Below are 21,336 nucleotides of genomic sequence, written 5' to 3'. Positions count from 1 at the left end.
TTGACACTAAAGTACCTGCTTCCTCAGGATCCAAGCAGGCAGATAAGGCTAGATAGTTCCAGGGTGCATATCTGAGATGTAGGTTTCCCTGAGCCAATTCTCTCTACAAACCTCAGAAAATCTACACAATAACTTGTTCAGAGCCCGGCTGCATCATTCAGAATGCAGCCCGACTATTTCTGCAACAAGCAATGCGTCCTGGTCCCACCAAGTCCACTGTCACAGTGAGCCACAGGAGCTTCAAAAATATCACCCACAGATCTCTAAATACTTAAGAAGGATATTTCCAACAAAAGAGATTGATTGCTGATGAAGGAAAAGGTATCTTTTGCCTAGGCAGTCAAACTTGAGGTTTTTAATGCAAAGGCGTTGTGCTGGCCGAGGGTTGGAAAGGTCAAAGGAAGACACTGCTGTGAAGCTGTCCTAGAGGAGGTTTGCAGTCAAAGAAGATGGAAAGCCAAAAAGAGCACAGGGCTCATCCCAAGGATTGAATGATACAACTCAACACTTCAATACAAACCATGACCAGTTAATCCCAACTAACATACAAAATAACATCCAAACAAGGATCTTCTCCATGGCTCTAAACACATTAATGCAAGAAAATGCATATGACATATACAGGATCTTCAGAAAAAAAGCAGCACTCTGCAGTGCACTTTGCTTAACGGCTTCAATTGAGCTGCTGAGTGATTTGGCTTGGCTCTATGTAAGAGGTCCTGCTCCACCCTTACTCTTGTGGAAAGTTCATCAACCCGATAAACAGAGTCTGATCACTGCACTGGAATCCATGGACAAATTCTGCTATTTCAGCAGTGCGGTGTCTTGGAAGAAATTCAAGCTGAGCACAGCGAAAACCCAGCACAGAGCTTCGGAGATTAAAGCATCACTGCCGGAATGAGACAAACGCAGACATCAAAGCCAAAACTCAGACTGCTAACATCAGGCTCCAGTGACTCCAACCCTGGGTTTCCCAAAGCGCTGAAACTGCGCAGCTCCGGGGCTGCCACCGACGGGATGGTCCCAGCCTCACGGCGCCCTTCTGGCCTCACGTGGCCGGGAGGATGTCTGATCAGCTGGGGGACCCAGCTTGGTGTTTGCTTGAGCTTGAACACGTGGAAGGGAAAAGCAGCAAACAGCAGCCCCCTTGGAGAGAGCTTCAGCTGAACTGGATGAACGCCACAAAAGTATGCCTCCTAGCAAGTTTCAGTCCAAGCGTGAGCAGCTTGGTCAATTCAGGTAGTGCTGTCTTTCTGCCGCATGCTTTGTGGCATGACTAACAGCTCTAACAACCCATTGGACATTCTGTGTGCTCCAAACAGCCATGCAGTCAGGCATCAGCTGTGAGAGCCCTACGGCCCATCCACAACCACTTCCAGGGCCAATTACCAAATAGCAAAAGGCAGGGAGATACAGTCAAAGGGTGTGCTCAAGGGAAATATTTGTAGCAACTGCCCTATGTGGCAGGAACAAAGTGGAAACTGTCTGCAGGGGCAAATATACACTGATGCAAGAGCCTAGGAATAAACCTAGTACGACAGCACAACCCAAAATACACCCAAAGCAGAGGTGAGGGAGCAAGTACAGAAAGGTATGTGTGACATCTATGTCAGTGGAGGTGCAAGAATAGAGTCCTTGTACATCAATTCAACAAAAAACAACCACAAGTTGTAACAGGTGAACTGTTAGCTTCCAAATCACCATTTCTTTGCCCCCGTTGGAAACTGGTTTACGTAGCCCTTAGATGTTATGTGGGCAAATAAGGAGGAGCCGAGGTCTTCAATTTCAAGAAAGACAATTAAAGTTTGATTGTTTTCTTAAGACCCAGGCAGGTTTCAAAGCTGGGAACTATTACAGAGGGAGACATGTCTAAGAAAGCCCAAATGAGACACCCAAAGACAGAGGGAAGGGGAGCAATCTGACATCAAGGAAATGGCTGATGCTGGATGCAGGATGCAGGCTACACGAGCAGCACAAACAAGTCCTCTTAAAAACTCATCCAGAGCCACGGCAGTCCCCTGGAGCATTAATGCACAAAAAGTTCTGTGAGATACTAAAGCAGCACTGATGAATAGGATATAGGCTGTCACAAGATTCTCTTCCAGAGCAAAAAGATTTATTTTTACAAATCAATGAACACAAAATTACACGATAAACAGTATAAATAGCAACTGTGCGAGAGCTGAACATTTATAACTAAAATTGAACGTTTCAAACAAATTAAACGAATTGCTTTAGATAGTCAACCCATTTAAGCTGATTACTCTAATGAGGATCTACCCTTCTCTTAATTTTCAAATCAGAATAAAATCCTAGCTGAAACAGAAGCTTTGCCATCAACATCGACTGGGCCAATTCATCCGCTAACCTCTTCAAACACATCCCATCACTTCACCTCTGCTGCTTAACAGGTTACCTCCCCAAGCCACGTTCTGTAGGCTGAAATAACAGAGGCTCGTTCTCACCTTCAGGTTTCTGAAGTATCTACTTGAAAAATAGAAATAGAGGAGAAAAACTAAGATATTTATTTCTTTCAAGTATTTGATTGCATATGTTTCAGCTTCAGGACTGAAATAAAACTTTAAGCAAAACAATTAGCACACGCTGTTTTTCCTTAACATGTTTGAGTGTAATTGGAGCAACTCCTACCAACAGTGGATGAAATTAAGCTGAATGATCTCCCTGCTTGAAGTCAGTAGCAGCTACTTTGCCGTGCCCATGACAACACGCTGATGAAAATTTTGGAGTACTCTCAAAGCTGGCTGCACGACACTCAGTGACACTGCACTGATTTTGTGCTCGATTTCCATGCATGGGTTCTGGGATGCACATGACTGCAGATCAGGTTGACCTTGGGGATGCAGCTGAAAACCAGTCCCTCAAACAGGCTCTCACGTGGACAGCCCCTAACTGGATCTGCAGTGACAGCTCTGAGTAATGTGACAGCGCAAAGTGAAATACATATTGTGTATGTACACAGCTCTCTGCTAGGACCACTATGGACTACTGATATTTGAAAGAAAAAGGTCAGATTCATTTAGTGGCCATCCTCTCTCTTCTGCCAGCCTCCAAAATCCCTCTACCAGAGAGAAACAGAGAACTTTTTTGCTGTGCAGGTTTCAAAGCCTAGGAATAAAGCTAAAAGCCATAAACTAACTAACCATCGAGAATAAGGCATGGCTTTTGGATGAAAACAACTTGAACCTTCCAGGCTTTCAGTAATGAGCAGGCTGCACTGAAAGCTCCTTACAGCCTAACACTCTCCAAGCTTTCATTTCATTTCATTTTCCCTCAAAATCACTTCTTTCCAGTATGGTTATTTAGAAAAATCAGCTGCGTGTTCATTGTGGTTCATTCTGGGTTCAAATGATTAAGAGTAAATCTGTAACTGAACTGAGAACAGGCAGCCTTTAATCCAAATCGCTGCAGCGGAGAATCATTAACAGTAAGGGCTGAAAGACACCCAGGTCTGGGAGCCCAGGGAAAGGAAGTCAACATGCTGCTCTAAAAATACCCTATTTTTTAACCTGGTCATACCCAATTCAGCTGAAAGACTGTGCAGTAGTCCAGGATTAGCCCAGCACTGTACAAGTCTTCCAGAAGGACACAGCCCTATGAGTCCTCTTATACAGATGTTACTACATTCCCTAAAGCTGCTATTGATTGTGTAATGCCATTTCTTTGCTGGAAGGTCCAGATCCAGGGCTGCGTGGCACTGCATTAAGAACCAGTTTGTAGAACCAGTGAAACCTTTCACTGACAAGTGAAACTGAACCATTCCAACCAAAGAGCCTGGGTGATGAGGACAACCCAGCCACCTCCAAGTTCCCAGCAGTTGGATCCAGACATGAAGACCATCTTCCACTCAAGATGAGTCCTTAGAAGAAGTAATGAGGAGCTTGATCCACCACCAGTTGTCACCAGGGACTCAACACAAGCTCAACCAAGTGCTCTTCACCTCTTCAGGAAATTTAAAATGCTGTGTTTCAATTAAGCTTTTTGTTTTGTCAACATCCTTCAAGCTCCTGAGGTACATCCTTACGGATGTGGAGAGCGCTCCCCTCCTGCTGTCCTGATGGAGATCACAGAGGTGACCATCCTTGCTGGGGAATCACAGTTTTGTGTGCCTCCTCACAGCTCAGCTGGCCTTGGTGCAGGCACTCTCTGCTCTCAGCCCCATTGATTCCGGACATCTCCATACTGCAGAGCTCCAGTCACTCGCCCTGCTCCAGATGGCAGCTCAGCAGCCCTTTCACAGCGTCATTGCAAGCTCCTCTTATCCTTGCGGCTCCCAACGTCCTTGTGTGCCATTTGCTCTGACTGCTGCCAGACACTCAGCCCTCTGCCACCAGAATTCTACAACATCTTTTTCCTGCTTCAGTTGCACTGTGGATCATCTCTTTTCTAGCAAATGCTAAGTGCTTTCATGTTACTGCCCAGCAGGACTCACTGCTTCACTGCAGCAAAGAGCCCATCAGCATCCCCAGAGACTCTGGTTGAAAAAGCAAGAAGCAGCATCCCGAATTTGTACGATGACCAATTCCCTTCCCCCTATGCTCTCCCAGCAGTTGAGCTTTGGAGGGGAGGAGATGCCACCCTGCACACAGCTGTGTGCCTGCAGTCAGGGCTGCTTCATCTCCAACATGTGTCTACACGCAGACTTCAAGGCTCCAAATTCATTCCAGACAGTGAGCAGATTTTGTGCCTTCTCTCGGGCCATACAGGATGTATTGAACCCCTGCTGTGTTGCAAGTAGCTTGTGTCTGCATCTACCAAAAAAAAAAGGTATGGGAAAAGGAACAGAAGAAAAACAGACGTAGGGAGGACAGAAGGAAGAACATATTTGTTCTCGCTGCTGGTAAAAATCCAAATGATTTTACTTCAGTTACAGAAGAACAATTTTCCCGATCGTTGTGTTATCAAAAGGGACGACATTTCATTCCCTTGGAGTTGCACAAGCTGGTTTCCTGATAACATGGCTGCACTCCATTAGACAACTCTTCACACAGATGAAGAAAGAAGCAATTTCAGGGTGCCCAGAGGATGCCCACATCGGTATTCACAAAAACCAAATCCAGCTGCGCAGGTGTTGGGAAACTGATCTCTGCATTTCATCTCTTTCACTCCAGTCTCTGCATGACTGCTGCATTTGAGGTTGGTAAAGCCTGTGCACATTCTGCTGTTCCAGCACTGGGTGCAGCTGGCACACAAGGTACCAGCTTAGCAGGAGAATCAAAACACTGCAGAACATTAGAACAGTTATTTTAAACCACCTCCAAAAGTTCCAGCTGAAGTTAATGATCTGCCTTTTCCCACGTACCTGCGACACAGGGACACGGATGGGAGAATAAATCAAAAGGCTTAACACGGTGTAATTATTCCTTTAACCTCACGGTCCCGTCTGCTTTGCTCTTGGGCTTTCTTTGTGTACTCAGCAGAGGCTGTGTCTCTGCTGCAAGGCGTGGGAAGCTGCAGTGCCGCAGCTTTTGAACTCTGTGCAGGTTAAGTGCAGGGTCACAGCAGCCCACTGACGGCAATGGGATTTGCACAGAAAGCTCTCGTGCAATTAAAACACAGCCACGGTGTGAGGCAGCTTCACGAGCTGCTCTGAAGCTCCTGTACAGCAGGAACAGGTCACAGCCATCAAAATGAGCAGCTCTAGCCCTGAAAGAGAATTAAACAGCAGGTTTGGGGCCCTTCATTTTTTAAGAGGAATTAGGATGACCGAGGGTATTTTATGTGAATATGCTTTATTATGCCACATGTATAACCTACAGGATACTTAAGGAAAACTAACAGCACTTCTGGGCTGCAAGAGAACAGCCAGCTGCACACAGATCTGACACCAGAAGAACTGGCAGAAGACGCAGCTTGATCCCAGGGAGATGAAAACTGTAAGAAAGCAGCAATAATGAAAGCTGTGTGCTGAACCACTTCTCTGCCATGTGGAGGAACACTTTGATTCGACTGCACCAACACCCAGCTGGCCGCTGTCCTTCATCAGCTCATCTCCCTTGCTGACTCCTGCCAGCACCGATGCCCAGCCTATCCATGTGCCAGTGATCTACTGCGGGAATTCAGTGGCACTTGAAGCTTACAGTGTGTGCTGGCCAGCTGCAAAATAAAGTGACACTGCTATTGCTTCACAATGGGAAGGCAGGAGAAATTTGACAGCTGACATTACAGCTCAGCTACAGCCCACATCTCTGTGCAGAGACCAAGAGGTGCCCCAGCCCCATTGCTACAGCAACACACTGCCCTGTGCAAGGAGTGGCAGCAGGTGATTCAACTGCATTTGCTTCTTTGATGACAGATCTGAGTGGTTTAATTTATTTGGATAAAGCCTATCAGGCACACAGCCCCAGCTTCAAGTGACCGGGAGATAAACCAGACCTGAGCCACGCAGACCTGCCCACACTGGTGCTGCATCAGAGCTGCTTTATCACAGGGCCCAACACAATGCCTGCTAAAAACCCATGAGATCACCACTGGCTCCTGCAGAAGCGTCAAACTAGTAGGTGATGGATGCTGAGTCAAACACACGTGTGCTGTCCGCAGCAACTCAGGATGCTGGCATTCACCAGCCCTACTACACAAACCGTCAGAGCATCTGAAGGATTTGTCAGCTCTGTAGGTAATTGTTACCCACACAGTCCTTGCAGCCTGATGGAAACCTCCCATCCTCTTCTATTACAGAAGAATCTCCTGGAAAACAAAGTTCAGATGCTTTACAGGACCATCAGTCTCCCTCGGGGACGGTCCATGCTGAGCAGCACTACTCCATCCCACGTGGAGGCAGTGGCTCATCTCCTCGAGACTGGAGGAAGAGGAGGGCATTTTGAACAGCAGGCAGGGCAGAGCTTAAGGAATACAAACCACACCTATCAACTATCAGCTGTTCTGAGAGGCAGGCAGCCCCCTACCCTCTGCACCCCATGCTCACCTGCGTGCAACCTCCCTGGCACAGTTCTCTCTTTCAGAGGGGCTCTGACTGCCCTGCCAAATGCAGAGGATGCTCTTGGGACTTTGTGACTGCTGCCACAAATACCAGAAGAGCAGGAGACAGAAGACGACTTCTTGAAATATAAAAAGGAAACTGCCCTCATCTCATATTCAAATATTAATGGGCCTTGCTTTAATAGCATCTGATAGCTTCCAATTCACAAAGCCTAAATTTAGCCCAAGGAAGTCTTCTGATGTTAAAAGAGCTGTTGAAGTGTGCACATTCGGTAAGCCCTTTCAAGCAAGGGAACCACTACACTTTCAGATAGCGAAACATTGTCCCTCATTGCTCCACAAAGCCTGTTTTCAAAGCAGGCAGGCAGGAGCTGGGGGGGGGGCTGCAATTCTCCACTGTGTTTCATTTTGTAAATCACAAGCTGTGAACTCACAGACCCCACAAGCTCCACGTCATCAGATGACACACAAATGCTTGGAGCTTTCGATCACCGTTCTTCAAGGGCACAGATAACTCAGCCTCCCATGCGCTGCAATTTTGTTCCAAAAAATCACTTTTTTAATTGAACGAAACCTTACCTGTCACCACTCCTTGCTTAGGCATCTCAGACCTATCTTCAGCAGCAAGTTTCTTCAAAACACCTTGCAAGATTTGAGAATGAAGGTAAAGAGTTTTTGCTTGCTGTTAGAAAACGAACTGACAGCTTAAAAGGAATGCGAGCATCTGCGCCAGGGATTGAAGCAGGGAACTGTTCAAACATGGACTGGGATCCAAAGAAGCAAGTTGCTTTTGGTGCAAATGGATGTCAGTTTGGTATTACCAGGCAATCTTGCATTAGGCCTCACTTATACAGCCCTACACTGCTGCAGCTCCTGTGGGGAAAAGCGTTGCAGGCAGGGAGTTCCCCACGAAGCAGCAGGCAGGGCAGCAGCTCCTCCACAGCACCTCGTTTACTCCCATCTGCACAACAAGGCTCGCTGTAATGACCCCTGCCTAATTGCTGCTGAATGGCAGCGTTGTGCAACCGGCACGGAAAGAATTTCTCTCCCGAGACTGGTACATACTGAGCGTGCAGCAGGTCACGGGCAGCGCAAGAGCAACACGGGAAGAGAGAAATGCACTCAATGTAGGCAGTCCTGAAGAGCAACTTAGGATGCAGAACGGAGCAGCAGACAGCTACATTGAAAAATATACATGCAAATATGCAAATATTGATTGGAATACGTAAAAGGCTCAGTTATTTACACCACCTTCATTTTTCTTGATCCTGCCTCCTGACAAGTAAACAGACTGCTTCACTCCTGCAAGTTGTGCAACAGAAAGAGGTCCAAAAGTAAACACACAGACTCGGGATTTCATTAGAGGTGAACTTGTTTACAGAGCAAGAACCACAACAAAACTACAGAACCCTTCCCCGTTCTATATGTACCAGCACTTCCCTCCCTGGCTCAGTACATTCTGCTGTGACTCACGCGCCGCGTGGGCTGGGAACACAGCAGATATGTTCTCTGTTTCCTGGGATTCTCCTGCGTACGACTCCTCTCCAACGCAGCGCTGCGGAGCCGATCGTGCGCGATCCCCCCGGCCAGCGGCACCCACCGCCGTTGTGTGAAAGCAGGAGCGCATGCTGCAATGAATCACATGTGCCAAGGTGGGACTGCGGGCAGGCGTGACTCAGCTGCCAGCCGAGAGGGAGCGCAGTTACTGCTGGAGCCAAGCACCGGGCTCCCTGCGCACCGCAGGGCAGGCAGAAGCCGTCACTATGCAAGGAACTGGGGGCAGAAGGACCCACCGAAACGCGGGGCTCGTGGGGCAGGCGCAGCTCGCATCCCTGATCGCCACGCAGTGCCACAGCTGCTCTGAGGAAAGCTCAGCCCCGTACCTCTGCTGGTCACTGCTGGCAGGCGGTACTTCCTGGCCTCGGTGAATTATTCAATTGCGTAGAAGCAAGAGATCAAAAAGCGGTTTCCTGAGTGCTTGGAGATGTTTTTCAGCCACGATCACATCCTCGGAGAGAGGAACGGGGCTAAGAGCAATAGCGGAATGTCACGCAGCAGCAGGCTCCCCACCCCCAAGGAGAGCTGGCTGCACAAACACAGGGGGCGCTGGGGAAACAGGAGCTCAGGCTTTGCAACCACACATCCATGCACCTATCCTCGATGACGTTTGCCCCAGCTACTCAGCACAGCAAGGTTTAGAGGAGGAGATAAATCTTGTTGCCCTGCAGCCAGAACTAGACAGCAACAAAGCTTTAAGACGATGCTTGCCCCAAGGGCCTTTGGCTCCCATTTCAGGTGAGCTGCATTGCAAACAGTGCAGCAGGACCAGGAGAGGCCTCAGCTCCGTGGCTGCACAGGAACACAGCAGGGCTTCAGGCACCTCTGCAGCACATGGCTTTGAGCTGTGCCTCCAGGAGAAATACAGAGGTTCCAGACTCCCCCCCGGTCTGTAATTCCATCTGAAGTAGTGACTGGTGTTTAAAGACGTCCTAAGACATCTCTACATCCACTCTATTAGCCCATCAGCTCCCAGCAACTTAACTACAGCAGGAAACATAGCAGTGTTTTAACTTTTCAAATTCAAAGCGCATTTAAAGCGCTTTCTAGCAGTGATGAGATCAGGAGGATCCACCTTCCAATACGACAGGCTTGAGCAGTGCCACACACCCCACTGTCATCCCAGATCGTGATCAGAGCAGTCAGTAAACAGGAGAGTCCAGTATCTCCATGCCCAGCTGGCTGGGACTGCCAGCAGATGCAAAGGAGGAGCCACTGCAGATTGCTGCCAAAATCCAAGTGATGGGACAGGCAGAGATAAAAACGTGGCCACGTTCTCCTGCCCTCATATCCACATTACATACAGGAAAGAGCAGCTCAATCAAAAGGCTGAAGACTGAGGAAGACTGGGAAATATAGGCACTATTTTGTTGATTAAAAAAAGAGAGTTCCCAGTAAAAATTTTGGAGAAGTTAGTCTCCCTGTAAGTCTGTAGGAGTTTAACCTGAAGGAAAGGTGAAAATGTGGAATCCACCTGAAATAAGACGACTGAAAAGAATCCTGGGATGCTGCTGCATGAGCAGGGGGCAGCTGGAGCAAAGCAAATCTTTGTCCAGATAGCTGTGACAACCACATCCCCAGAGGTGTCCAAGGACACAAGGGGGACCCTGTGCAGCCTGAGCTGGTGGGAGGCAGCCAGCCCAGGGTGGTGCTGGGGGGCGTTAAGGTCCCTTCCAATCCAACTCATTCTGGGATTCTATAACATGATTCTCTTATGCCTCCTGGTAAACATCCCTTCCATCCTTTCCATCTTAAGGAGCTCAGAGCTGGGTCTGTTTGACCGTGGTGAAAGTAGCCCCATTTTGCTCTGCCAACACCAGCTTTCTCCACCCCAGTACTTACAGAGAGTCAGACACTAACATCAGCCTGCACAGAGATGATGCTCCTCCATGCATCATCTTACAAGTAGAAGGGCCTGACGATTCTAATTTTCTGTGAATTGTAAGAAACCAGGCCTTTATAAATTTACGAACAAAAATTACAGGTGCCTGATCCCTACAGACACAGCAGCGGCAACAGGAGACACAGCAGCACCCTGTCAGGTCAGAGGGTGAGCTCGCCTTGTGCCCAAGGTGTGGAAGAAGCAGACCTCACTGGCTGTACCAGAGCTGAGTTTTGGGAATACCCACCATGCTTGGATGCACGTGGACAGCTGTGCCATTCACATTAATTCACAGGTAGCTGCTATCCAGCAAGCAAAAAAAAAAAAAAATAAAATCAGGGCTGACACAGGCATCCTTGGCACCAGCAGGAGACATGCAGCAGGCAGCCCTGACCAGAGGCTGGGCAGCAGGATGTCCATGCACATTCATCTGCAGTGTACAACAAAGAACCACCCTGAAAGAGTTTAGTGTAGGACGCCAGCTTCTTGCAGGATTGATGGCAGAGTAACCAGCAAGTTTCAACAGAAACTATTACAACTGCTCTGAGACAGGTCAGCAAACACATCATATCCTAGACTACCAAAAACCGAAATAAATTCCTGTCCTTTCCCGAGTCACCGTATGGACTGACCATCCAGATCTGGACTCCATGTCTGCAGGTTTTTTGTTGGCTTGTTTGTTGTTTTTTTCCCTTGTTTCACTGCCTACATTAAGGTATAGCAGTCATACGTTATTTTAGGCTATTAAATATTTAATTCTACAGTGAGACAGAAGAAACAAGCAGATGGTCTCTGTGCAGCAGGTCCCTGCCTCTTCATTCAGGGGCAGGAAAGTTAACAGAATAACCAGGAAGAACACATCTTTATTTCCAACAGTTGCCATGTAAACCCCGGTGCTGTGCCAGAGGGTAGAAAAAGAGCTGAGGTCAAACAGAGCAGCTCTTGGGCACTGGCTACCTCTCCATTCCCACTGGTAAATCAGCTTCTTGTGAACACATCTAATTATATACACAGAGATGAACTATATCATTATAGACACTCTACAAGAATGTTCCAATCTGATCCATGGCAAGCTGGTCCCTTCCAGACTAACTTCTATGATTTAGCAGTAATACGCTTCAGAAGAGTTGAAGCTTTTGAAGCAAGGACCTTTCCAGGGAGTGTGGCATTAAAAGCCTTGCCGAGATCAATCCAACTTTTTCTCTAAAGTCAAAACATATGCAGCACCAGCTTGTTTTTGCAGAAAATTTTCCCCGAATTCTCAGCCTGGTGTGCAGACATCAAGAGAAGACTCCGTGATCCTGGCATTCTGGCTCCACTAAAGTTTGTTTTGTTAAGCTTCCAGGTTTTGTGGAGACAGAGATATGGCTCACATCCTCCACCCTACACTCCTGGCCTATTTGCACCTGTTTCAGCAAAACACAAGAGCTTCTAATGGCATCCAACAGGTTGGCGGAGCAGAGGTTGTGGTCCTGTGGACCACAGAGATAGAAACAAGTCATGTCCTTCAGGAGTTCTCCTAACAGACTCTTAACAATAATAACAAAATTTGGGATGGCAGTTTTCCCCCCATGGAATAAGAACAGATCCTAAAGGCAAGATTTCCATGTCTCTTCCACCAGCATGCAAAGGATCAGGCAAGACAGAAATCTGGGTGAATGTTGTAGGATGAAGGTTTAAATTCATAAGATAGTTCATCTCCTGCCAAGCAGGAGCAAACAATGGTAAAACAAACAAAATGCCTTCATGTAACCACAGTAAAGCCCCCAACGTTCCATCAGTTTACAAATTTCTCAGTAATATCTTTAAAGAGAGGTAGAAAGCTGGCAAGTGTAGAAAAAGCATATTGGGATTTGAGGCCGTCAAGAGAGTCATTCACTGGGGTATGTTGATGCACGCATCAACAAAACTCAACCAGGGAAGGAAAGGTGGAGTTAAATGTCTCACCGTGTGAGCCTATGTTTGACATATCACTTACAAAGGCCGCAGCAGAAATGCACTAAGTCTCAAAAGCACAGGGAACTAGAAGTTAAGTGCTGATGGCATTAACCTATCAGCTTTGTGTGCAATAGGATGCAAATACCAGAATACAAAGTACACAGACAAGAGCACTGTATTTCAGTGGATAAGTTTTGTTTAAAAAAAACAAAACCACATCATCACTTCAGTATTTGCAATAGTGATAGCTCACGTTGCTCCTACTACCAGAATTTGCATGCTAAAGGAGAAAAAAAGTCATTAAAAAGTGCAAAAGCATCTCAGCCACCAGAGGACAAAATTCAGGAAACTAATTAGAAGAACTAACTGCAACAAGCAAAATAAAGCTGCATGATGACTGCTCAGATCCCATGTAGCATGAACTCAGAGCAGATCTTTCACTTTCTTCAACTTGGTATTTTGTTGAAGGTATGAGAGCACATCCTCTGCAAGAGGAAGCTGTGCCATCCAGGCAAAATGGCACAAAAAATCAGGAGTGTAAGAAAAACAACAGTCCTCACTAACACAAAAATCATTTTACTAATAAGAGATTCTAGGTCTGAATGACTGTCCAATTATTACTGTGTTATTCTGACCAAAACTTTTCCAAAAGCATACGTGGGAACAAAATAATTTGTTCCAATCCCCCAGAATCGCAGGGGTTGGGAGGCATCTCGAGAGATCATTGAGTCCAACCCCCTGCTAAAGCAGCTCCCTACAACAGGTCACACAGGTCGGTGTCCAGATGGATCTTGAATATCTCCATGGAAGGAGACTCCACCACCTCTCTGGGCTGTTCCAGTGCTCCGCCACCCTTACCATAAAGAAGTTCTTCTGCATGTTAGTGCAGAACTTTCTGCGTTCCAGCTCTAAGCCGTTGCTCCTATCACTGCACACAACCAAGAAGAGCCTGGCCTCACCCATTTGTCTCCCACCACCCTTCAAGTATTTACAAACATTTATCAGATCCCCTCTCGGTCTTCTTTCCCCCATGCTGAACAGACCCAGGTCACTCCGTCTTTCCTCATTAGGAGATGCTCCAGGCCCTTCATCATCAGGAAATCAGGAAATTCTTGTCAGAGATGCACAACACACGCGATGGTAATGTTTGACTGCATAAAGAAATTACAAACCTTCTATACGCTTAAGGCAGGCTTACTTACCTGCACTTCCAAGCTGTTTGTAAAATCTGTATTCTAAATGGAGTTGTGGTGCACGTGATTTTATTGGTTCCTAGAAGAAAGAAAAAAATGCCACCTGAAATATTTTGACTGAAAAGATTACTTACTTAAAGTTCTGTGACCATAAAGACTGCTTCACATTTCAAGATAAAACACCTGAGAAGTCTAACAATAGACTTCATCATTAGACATCATTTAAATAGAGAACAGAAAGTAAAAAAGGAAGACTTGCTGTATGCACTCTGGAGGAACTTTGCTGGAAGAGAAATAACTTCCTCGTTAAAGAGACTAAAAACAGAGCTCATTCATGGAAGTGAAATTCAGAACTCGTCCATCAAAGCTGCTGATCCCTGCAGGACGACACTGACCAGGCAGGACAGAGGGAGGAAAGTCATGGCTGAGAAAGGTTAAGCCACAAGTTGAGCCTGCGGACTTATGTTTGCCCACAGCGATGTTGGTCACTAGTCTGTATTTCTGTGAAACACCGAGTCATGAGCCGTGCTTGGAGTCAGACTGCAGCTGCATAAAGGTATAACATAGCAGCAAGCTTAGCAGAGATCTGACAAACACAGGAGCAAGGCTCCTCCTTCACTAGCAGGTGCCATTCAAACATTTTAAAGCGCTCAAGAATATTCTATTTTTATACGCAAGATAAAAAATGGATAAGCCTGCAATGCACCCAAACCAGTACATTTCTCAGCTGCCACTTCACGCACACAACTTAATGCCTACGATCTATAATGCATGAACATGCATGATTACAGAGCTCCTAAAAATATCAGCTTAACACGGAGAGGACTAAGAGACTCGAGTAGTTACGTTTTCCATACAACTGCACCTGGGGCAGCCAATGATGTGGACTGTCTCCTGCCCAGACAACGGAGTTAACACCAGCCTCAGCTTATGTTGTTGTTCTCTTCTGTACGAGAAGATAAATGCTGCGTGCACAAACCACGTGAAATTCATCCAGTGGCACCAGAGCTACTCTGCATCTCAAACACTTGCTGAAAAGCCCCAAAGCGCTGTTACACATCAGCTCCAGTGAGTTACAGGAGGATGTTCAATGGAATCAAGAACTTGTGTGGCACCTTCAGCTTCGGCTCTTCAGCCTGCACAGGAGACTTGAAGCTTCAGCAGATCCCCGTCTTGTCTCGTTGTAAGATTAATGCCCAGGTTCGCTATCAATTCCACCTTAAAGACTTATCTTCAAGTCAAAGAACCAACTTTGCACAGGAGTCAGCCAAGAGGCCTTCCAGCCAAGCTGTTCAGCACTTGTTCAAGTTATCCCCTCTGTAGCCAGCAAGGGGAACATCAATCCTGACTGCTTTGTGACTGTGCCATTCACAAGGTTCAGCAGTGCAATATGGCTAACTACTTAAAAAACACTCCAAAAACCTCCACTGAAGGCAAATGCAAAGAAACACAAAGCCCATTTGCTATACAAGCCACAATTAAGTGAAGGTAACTGCCAACGCCAGTTTAAGACTTCAGAGACCTCCACAGCAAAGGGATTTAGGGCGACAGGAACTCAAGTCTATTCAGTGAACAGTCCATTTGTTCCAGCAGGCACAGGGACTGCTGTGTGAGGACGTGAGGCTGCTTGTGACAAGCAGGGCAAGGCATGCCTGAGCCTCTGCATCAGGAGCAGCTCTGGATACTCGCCCGCCACGGCAGCTTCCAAGCAGATTGCAGCACAGCAGATGGTTGTCCTGCAGGCCAAGGGCTTTGGGGTGCTGGCAAATGCTGCGTTTGTGCTGAAAAGCAGGGAATTGCTGCTGCCCAGCATATAAAACCCACAGCTCAAACTCACAGGCAGCAGCAGCAGCTTGGTGGAAACTCCTGCCACGTGCAAGTCAGCATTAAAAGCCCTCAATAGTTTAAGCCAACAAACACAGCTAAGGCACAGCATGTCAGCTCCAAAAGACCTGCAGCTGAGAGCAGGAGCTGCGTGGGGACCCCATGGTGTCAGAGAACAGGCAGGGTTCCCCACTCACCGAGATGCAGAAATCTGCACCCCAAAGACAAACCAACGGAGGTTAGCACAGAATGTCACAGCATTTTCTGATCAACCCTTTGGCATCTGCAGCGTAATTCTCTAATTTGCCCTCCATTCATCTTCAACAAGAGGAACAAAGTGCTGAGGCAGCAGGGCTGCAGTGCAGGAGAATCTCAAACAGCTAAAAGGATTTGGAGTAGAGTTTTGAGTTGGAAAGAAGTAGGAAATGTTGCCTTTAAGCACAGCAAACACAGACACTAGTCTGCAGATTACCTGAAGGATAAAGAATATCTTTGGAAATTTAGCAAGTTGCTACAGAAAAGTTAAAAATATGAAGAAAAAAGCAAAACTATTTACAACAGTTCTTAGTCTCAAACTTCCCTGGCTTTTTTGCCCCCCAAGAAAATTACATGATTTAATCTATCTTGGTAAATGCTATATAATTTAGAAAAACATCTGAAAAGCTGGAAGACTTCTTTTATTCTTTTATTCAAGCCTTAGAAAGGCACACAGACAACAGCACTAAGTCAATTTGTTCATTAATTCCTTGCATCGCATTATCTGGAGTTGAAGTAGGGCTGCCTCAAAGCTCTGTCTGTCGAAAGAAAGCACTTCTTCCCTTTGTATCTTTGAAAGCAAAATCAAATTAGAAGCATTATCGATTCAATGACACAGCCAGTCTGCTCACACAAGTGCATCTTCTGTTGTCAAATCTGCCCACAAAGAAAGCTACACAACAAGCGCCGGCCCTTTCTCCTGGTCTGGCTCCATCTCCAAACACATCCCGCAGCTGTTATTCAGTTATTTTAGGGAATATCTTCTGATATTTGCTTCAAAACAAGTCCCTCCTGCAACGTGCTAATTATTTTTCCATCTACTCTGCACCATATAAAGAGAACACCAGAGATGTAAGATCTGCGGCATCTGAACATGAATCAGAATTAATGCACCAAGTCCATTCTTGATCTTCTGTAATGCGAATGACTGCTGTCATTTTGCCAGACATGGGTTGGGAAAACAGGCACGCTTGCTGCTCGTGTCAAATCAGCATTGCAACTTTAACTTCAAATTCTAGGGTTTGGATCTGTGATTAAAGAGCATAGAGATGAGAAAAGAGCACTGGATATTTTCAGCAAAACCCCAAGAAACTAATGAAAGTTTTAGTTTACAGACAGAAAAAGTTAAGGCACAGACTCCTGGGGTGATTTTTGAAATCTGGCAGGGAGTTAAGAGAGCTTCCCCATGCCCAGGACTCCTGCTAACAAAGGTTGTGGCTGCATATCCTTGGATGTCTGAGTCCGTGAGAGGAAGGCCTGACCTTGGCTGGATTGGAGCTCGCTTTGCTTGTTGCATTCACGTGGTCACAACCTGGAGAATCAGCGGGAGTCCTGAGCAGAACGGCGCAGCCCTGGGGGCTTGGAAGGGGTGACAGACCTCCACCAGGGCTGTCCCCTTAGGAAGGAGGTGATCACAGTTTCTGACAGACCAGAAACACGCAGCAGGAGAAGGGCTGGGAGCTCTCCTTTTTCAGAGCTCTGCAAGAACTTCTCTGTTCATATCCGTTCACCTGGCTGAGATTGAGAGCGCCAAGTGGGGAAGCTGCTTTTTCCTCTCAGTTCCTAGCACTAGGCACAATGCATTTCAAAACACCCAAAGCTTCCACTTACCAGTTTGATCGCTACATATTCATTGGTGTAGAGATTTTTGCCTGTGAAGAAAGAAAGAAATCTTTTAGTTGCACGATAGAGACAACAGTGAGGAGTGCCATTGGCTGCAGAGATCTGGCTTGTCTCAACTTCCCTCTCAAATTCAAATTCATGCCTCCAGCACAGCGCAAATCTCAAAGCCAGGGTAGGCACTACCTTTTGTTCAGCATAAGGGAACTGTGTTTTATGGCAGCACTTCAGTACATTTGAGGAGATATCCCAGGCACATTTATTCTCTGCATTATCATTAAAAAAAAAAAAAAAAAAAGGGGGAAAAGAGTTGATTCTGCTGGACAATGAGCAACTTCATGCTGCGATCTATAGGGAGTTGCACCAGCATAATTGTGCGGCGTATCAAAGAGACTGCTACAAGGGGGCAAAGAAAACAACTCGTGTACCAACAGAGCTTCCATTTCTTCCTCTACAAACAGGCAGACAGTGTATGCAAAACGCCTTCTTCGGGGCAGCAGCACAAAGGCAGTCCTCCTAATGGAATAATGCCCTCAGCTGCAGCACGAGAGCAGCGAAGCACAGGGCTGCTCCCAAGGGGTGACACTGCACTGAGAACAAAAGTCATTCCTGAGACCCCCAGCACACAGCAGTGCTTAGCCTGACACCAGCCCTGGTGAGGAGGAACGCCAAGCGCTAGGATGGGTCTAACCAGGGAAGCACACGGCCTTACCCTCACCCTTGCAACACTTTTTTGTTTGTCTGTTTGAAGGAGACCCAACCATTTCTTTAGATCTGTCATTGAAAGCTGGTAAAAGTCAGCTTTGCAGTTGCATGGGGAACCTGCAAACACTGGGAGGTGGCACAGCCTGGAGGAGCCTGGGGACAGAACCAGCAGACAAGCAGGTGGCAGGATAAAGGGCAGCACCTTCCCAGACAATAAGGGCTCTGCCTGATGCTACCCAAGCGCTAGCAGTGGGAAATCTGCTAAGGCATTAAGAGAAGGCAGCCTAAATACACTTGGTTATCTGCTCCCTGCTAGCAACCAAAAATGAGTCACATCAGCAGCTCCAGCTGTAGCTCGCTCACAGACATTTCTCCCTCCCCCCTCCCAGGGGATTGAACTCACACTGAAAAGCACGATTTGAGAACACTGGGCCATAACAGGGGAAGCTCCAGCCCAAGTCAATGAGAAAGTCATGTGCTTTAAACTGCAAGACAGTTTTGATAAGGCAATTCCCAGCTAACGCAATCGAGATGATCCATTAACTTTTGTGGTAACAAAAGCCCCTCAGGTTCAGGCAAAGCTTTTGATGCGGCAGCAATGAAGTGCATGCCTCAGTTTTGAGCTGTTCCACAGCCAATGAAGATCTGCACATCCTAATGAGGAGCGATTCGTTAAGTCACCAGCGCTCCTGCAGGAAGCCTCGCAGCACGCCCAAGCAAAAAATGGCTCAGAGCGCAGATCCTACCTGTAAGCTACTCTTACCTACTCCCTCTGCTGAGATGCTGCATTCCTGGCTGGATGTGGCGCTGGGCAGCCTGGTCTGGGGCTGGCAGCCCTGCACATAGCAGGGGGGTGAAACATTGTGGTCCTTTTCAACCCAGGCCATTCTGCGATGATCTCTGGCCAACCCACACATCTCAGACCAACCCCTGACTTCAGAGCACCATGCAACTTCTGCAGGTATGACACTTCTCTTTGGTGCTTATTGAGGGGATAGAACCAACAGATAGGGTCAACTCTCCAAACACTGTTTTAGTTTTCCCTCACACCAGGAAAAAAGCTGCTTTCACGCATTTTTAATGTAGAATTTTGGAAGTGCCAGATTATGTTTGCACAGGAGCAAAAAGATCTGGGCTCCACTCTTTCCACGGTTCAGACGTTAAGTAAATACAGATGTGATAGCCTATGCACTGAAAACTGCCTATGGGCTGTAAAACCTCAGAGGTTTTTCCAGTGAAGATGGCAAAAATCCACTTGGTTACTCCGCGAGTCAGCCTGAGGTCAGCCCCAGAGCCTGTGTAGGCTGTCTAAGGAACAGCCATAGGATAACATCATTTCAGCTCACTGTGGTCCAGGTGCTGATGTCTGTGAACATCTCATCTCAGCCTGCCATCCCACTGCTCTGCTCCCATGTGACAAACAGCTTCAAAAAAGTAATATCCCTGGGGCTATCTCTATTTGCAGCAAGAGATCAACCCTGAGCAGCTAACCTGACACTCACAGAACAGCTTCCCTCCCCCAAACAAGCAAAAAGAAGATGGCATGTCATTCATCTTTGCAGGACAAAGCTGTTATCAGAAACTTGTTTGCTCATATTGCAGAAAAGCTGCTTCTCCTTTCCCACAGCACAACCCAGCAATAATTATCATCACATCTGTGTGAGAGGAAGATCCAATAATTAACTAAAGAGGAGTTCTTAAAGCTATAGTGGCTGCAAAAAGTAGTAAGTTTTATAAAATGCAGAGCTTCTACGCAGACTTCACGCCTAATTGCCATTATCTGCATCTATTTGTGTCTGTTACCCAAACGCAGCTGCTACAGCACACTTGGTTAATGCATATCAGCAACAGTGCACCAAAAATACCTCTACCCCCAATGAAAACCAACAAAACAAGGAGCACTCGATTAACAGGTGTTGCTTTTTCCCTGGTTGAAACTGAATTTCTTTGTAAACTGATGTTTTCAGAAGTGAAATCTCCTGTATGAAGTCCTTTGTTTTCAAAGTCAGAGATCCAATGCCTGCTGGAAAGAAATACGGCAAAAGGAACCACGAAGATGAAAAATCAGAATTTGGGCTCCAGCTGAACAAAAGCAGGAAGCGTTTATGTGGGGGATCCTATAAAGCTGCTGAGCACCCAGTGCTGTTTGGATTACAAAGCAATTCTACAGCTCTTCCCATAGGGACGTTTGCTATTGGGAGCTGGTTGGAAATGCAACACAGCTATGCAAGCTGTGTTACTATAAGGATCCAGACTGCATTACCATCTGCTGACTGTACTACCTTCTGCTGCCAGCAATGCTCATTCACATTCAGGAAGTTGGGAAGTTCTGTCCCTCCTACCATTTCTTTCTGCCTTTGGAGCACCATCTCTGCTCTTGCAAATCAATAAAACTGATGCAGTGCTGAAACCAAGACTACCCATTTACCAGGGCAGATCATAAATTAGTTAATCTTCATCCTGGAGGAAGTGGCATGTCTTACAGATGCCACAAACCATGCAATAAAAGATGAATCATACAAGATTCAGAACAGGAATCTACAAAGATATTCTCAGCAGTTAAGTGTTATAACACTTTGCTCACTTGAAGCAACCACCTCAGTTTATCTACCATCCCTCCTACCTCATGCACAGACTATTTCAATTCTAAACGCACACCGAGTTTTGGGCAAATGGTATTTATGTCAGCCTGCTTTCAGCACCTTCCAGTTTATTAGCACTGCAAACCACCTTGTTCAGCAGAAGTAAGGGAAATGCAGCTGTTCTAAGTCAAAACCACTGCAAGCTGCTGCTTCTGATCTGAAAAAGCTACTCCAAAACCACACACTGGGAGCTCAGAAGCATGTAATTAAAAACACCGTCTGCTTCCCCCACCTCATTTCAGACCCAACCAAATGCATCTTTTGTCTGGGATGACTTACAAGCCTGATGCACTGCACTCCACAAAGCCATCTGTCTGGGCGACCAGCTGCAAGGCACACAGTTAGCAGACCAGTGGACCAAGGGAAAAAACAACAACCAAGGGCTGTTGGGTTGGTTCAGCTGCCACAGTGCAGCAGCCAGATGGCCGCTCCACTCATCGCCAGGGAGTAAAAGGCAGTGAGACAGATCAAGGAGTGGGAGAAGGGGCAGAAACTGGGGCACTGTGGCTAGTGAGGGTCATGGAGCAAGGAGGATGCAGCTGAATGCTGGAAAGGAGGGCACACTCGTAACTTGGTAGGGCATCCTAACTTAAGGAGGAGAGACTGAGAGCAAGATTTAGCAATCCAGACAGTTAGGAATATTTTTCACCTTAGGCAAGACATTCAGTGTTGAGAACGGTCTTCCTTGTTGAGATTGTTCAGAATTTGCATCTTTGGCCTCTCCAATGTATTCCCTTTGACTTTATGCAAATAAAAACAATGC

The 21,336-nt window shown here is 46.7% G+C and overlaps 1 protein-coding gene across 6 annotated transcripts in view; it reads right to left on the bottom strand.

Moving 5' to 3' along the window:
• The window catches only part of CSNK1G1 (casein kinase 1 gamma 1), an 86,432-nt gene that overhangs the window by 25,527 nt on the left and 39,569 nt on the right, over window positions 1–21,336 (bottom strand). For 5 of the 6 annotated variants that reach the window (XM_085233789.1, XM_085233790.1, XM_085233792.1 and 2 more), the window contains 2 exons: window positions 17,218–17,258; window positions 13,537–13,606 (listed from right to left, as the gene is read on the bottom strand). In XM_085233789.1, coding sequence (XP_085089915.1) covers window positions 13,537–13,606; window positions 17,218–17,258 — 111 coding nt within the window. Of the gene's footprint in view, window positions 1–7,536; window positions 7,600–8,208; window positions 8,260–13,536; window positions 13,607–17,217; window positions 17,259–21,336 lie in introns of all 6 variants that reach the window. The other variant, XM_085233793.1, reaches the window with a different exon arrangement.

This window comes from Meleagris gallopavo, chromosome 12 (assembly GCF_905368555.1).
Source record: "Meleagris gallopavo chromosome 12, MGAL_WU_HG_1.1, whole genome shotgun sequence".
In the NCBI taxonomy this organism is placed as follows: Eukaryota; Metazoa; Chordata; class Aves; order Galliformes; family Phasianidae; genus Meleagris; species Meleagris gallopavo.
The sequence above is the reverse complement of the archived record's forward strand: the minus strand, read 5'-3'. Positions and strand labels throughout refer to the sequence as shown.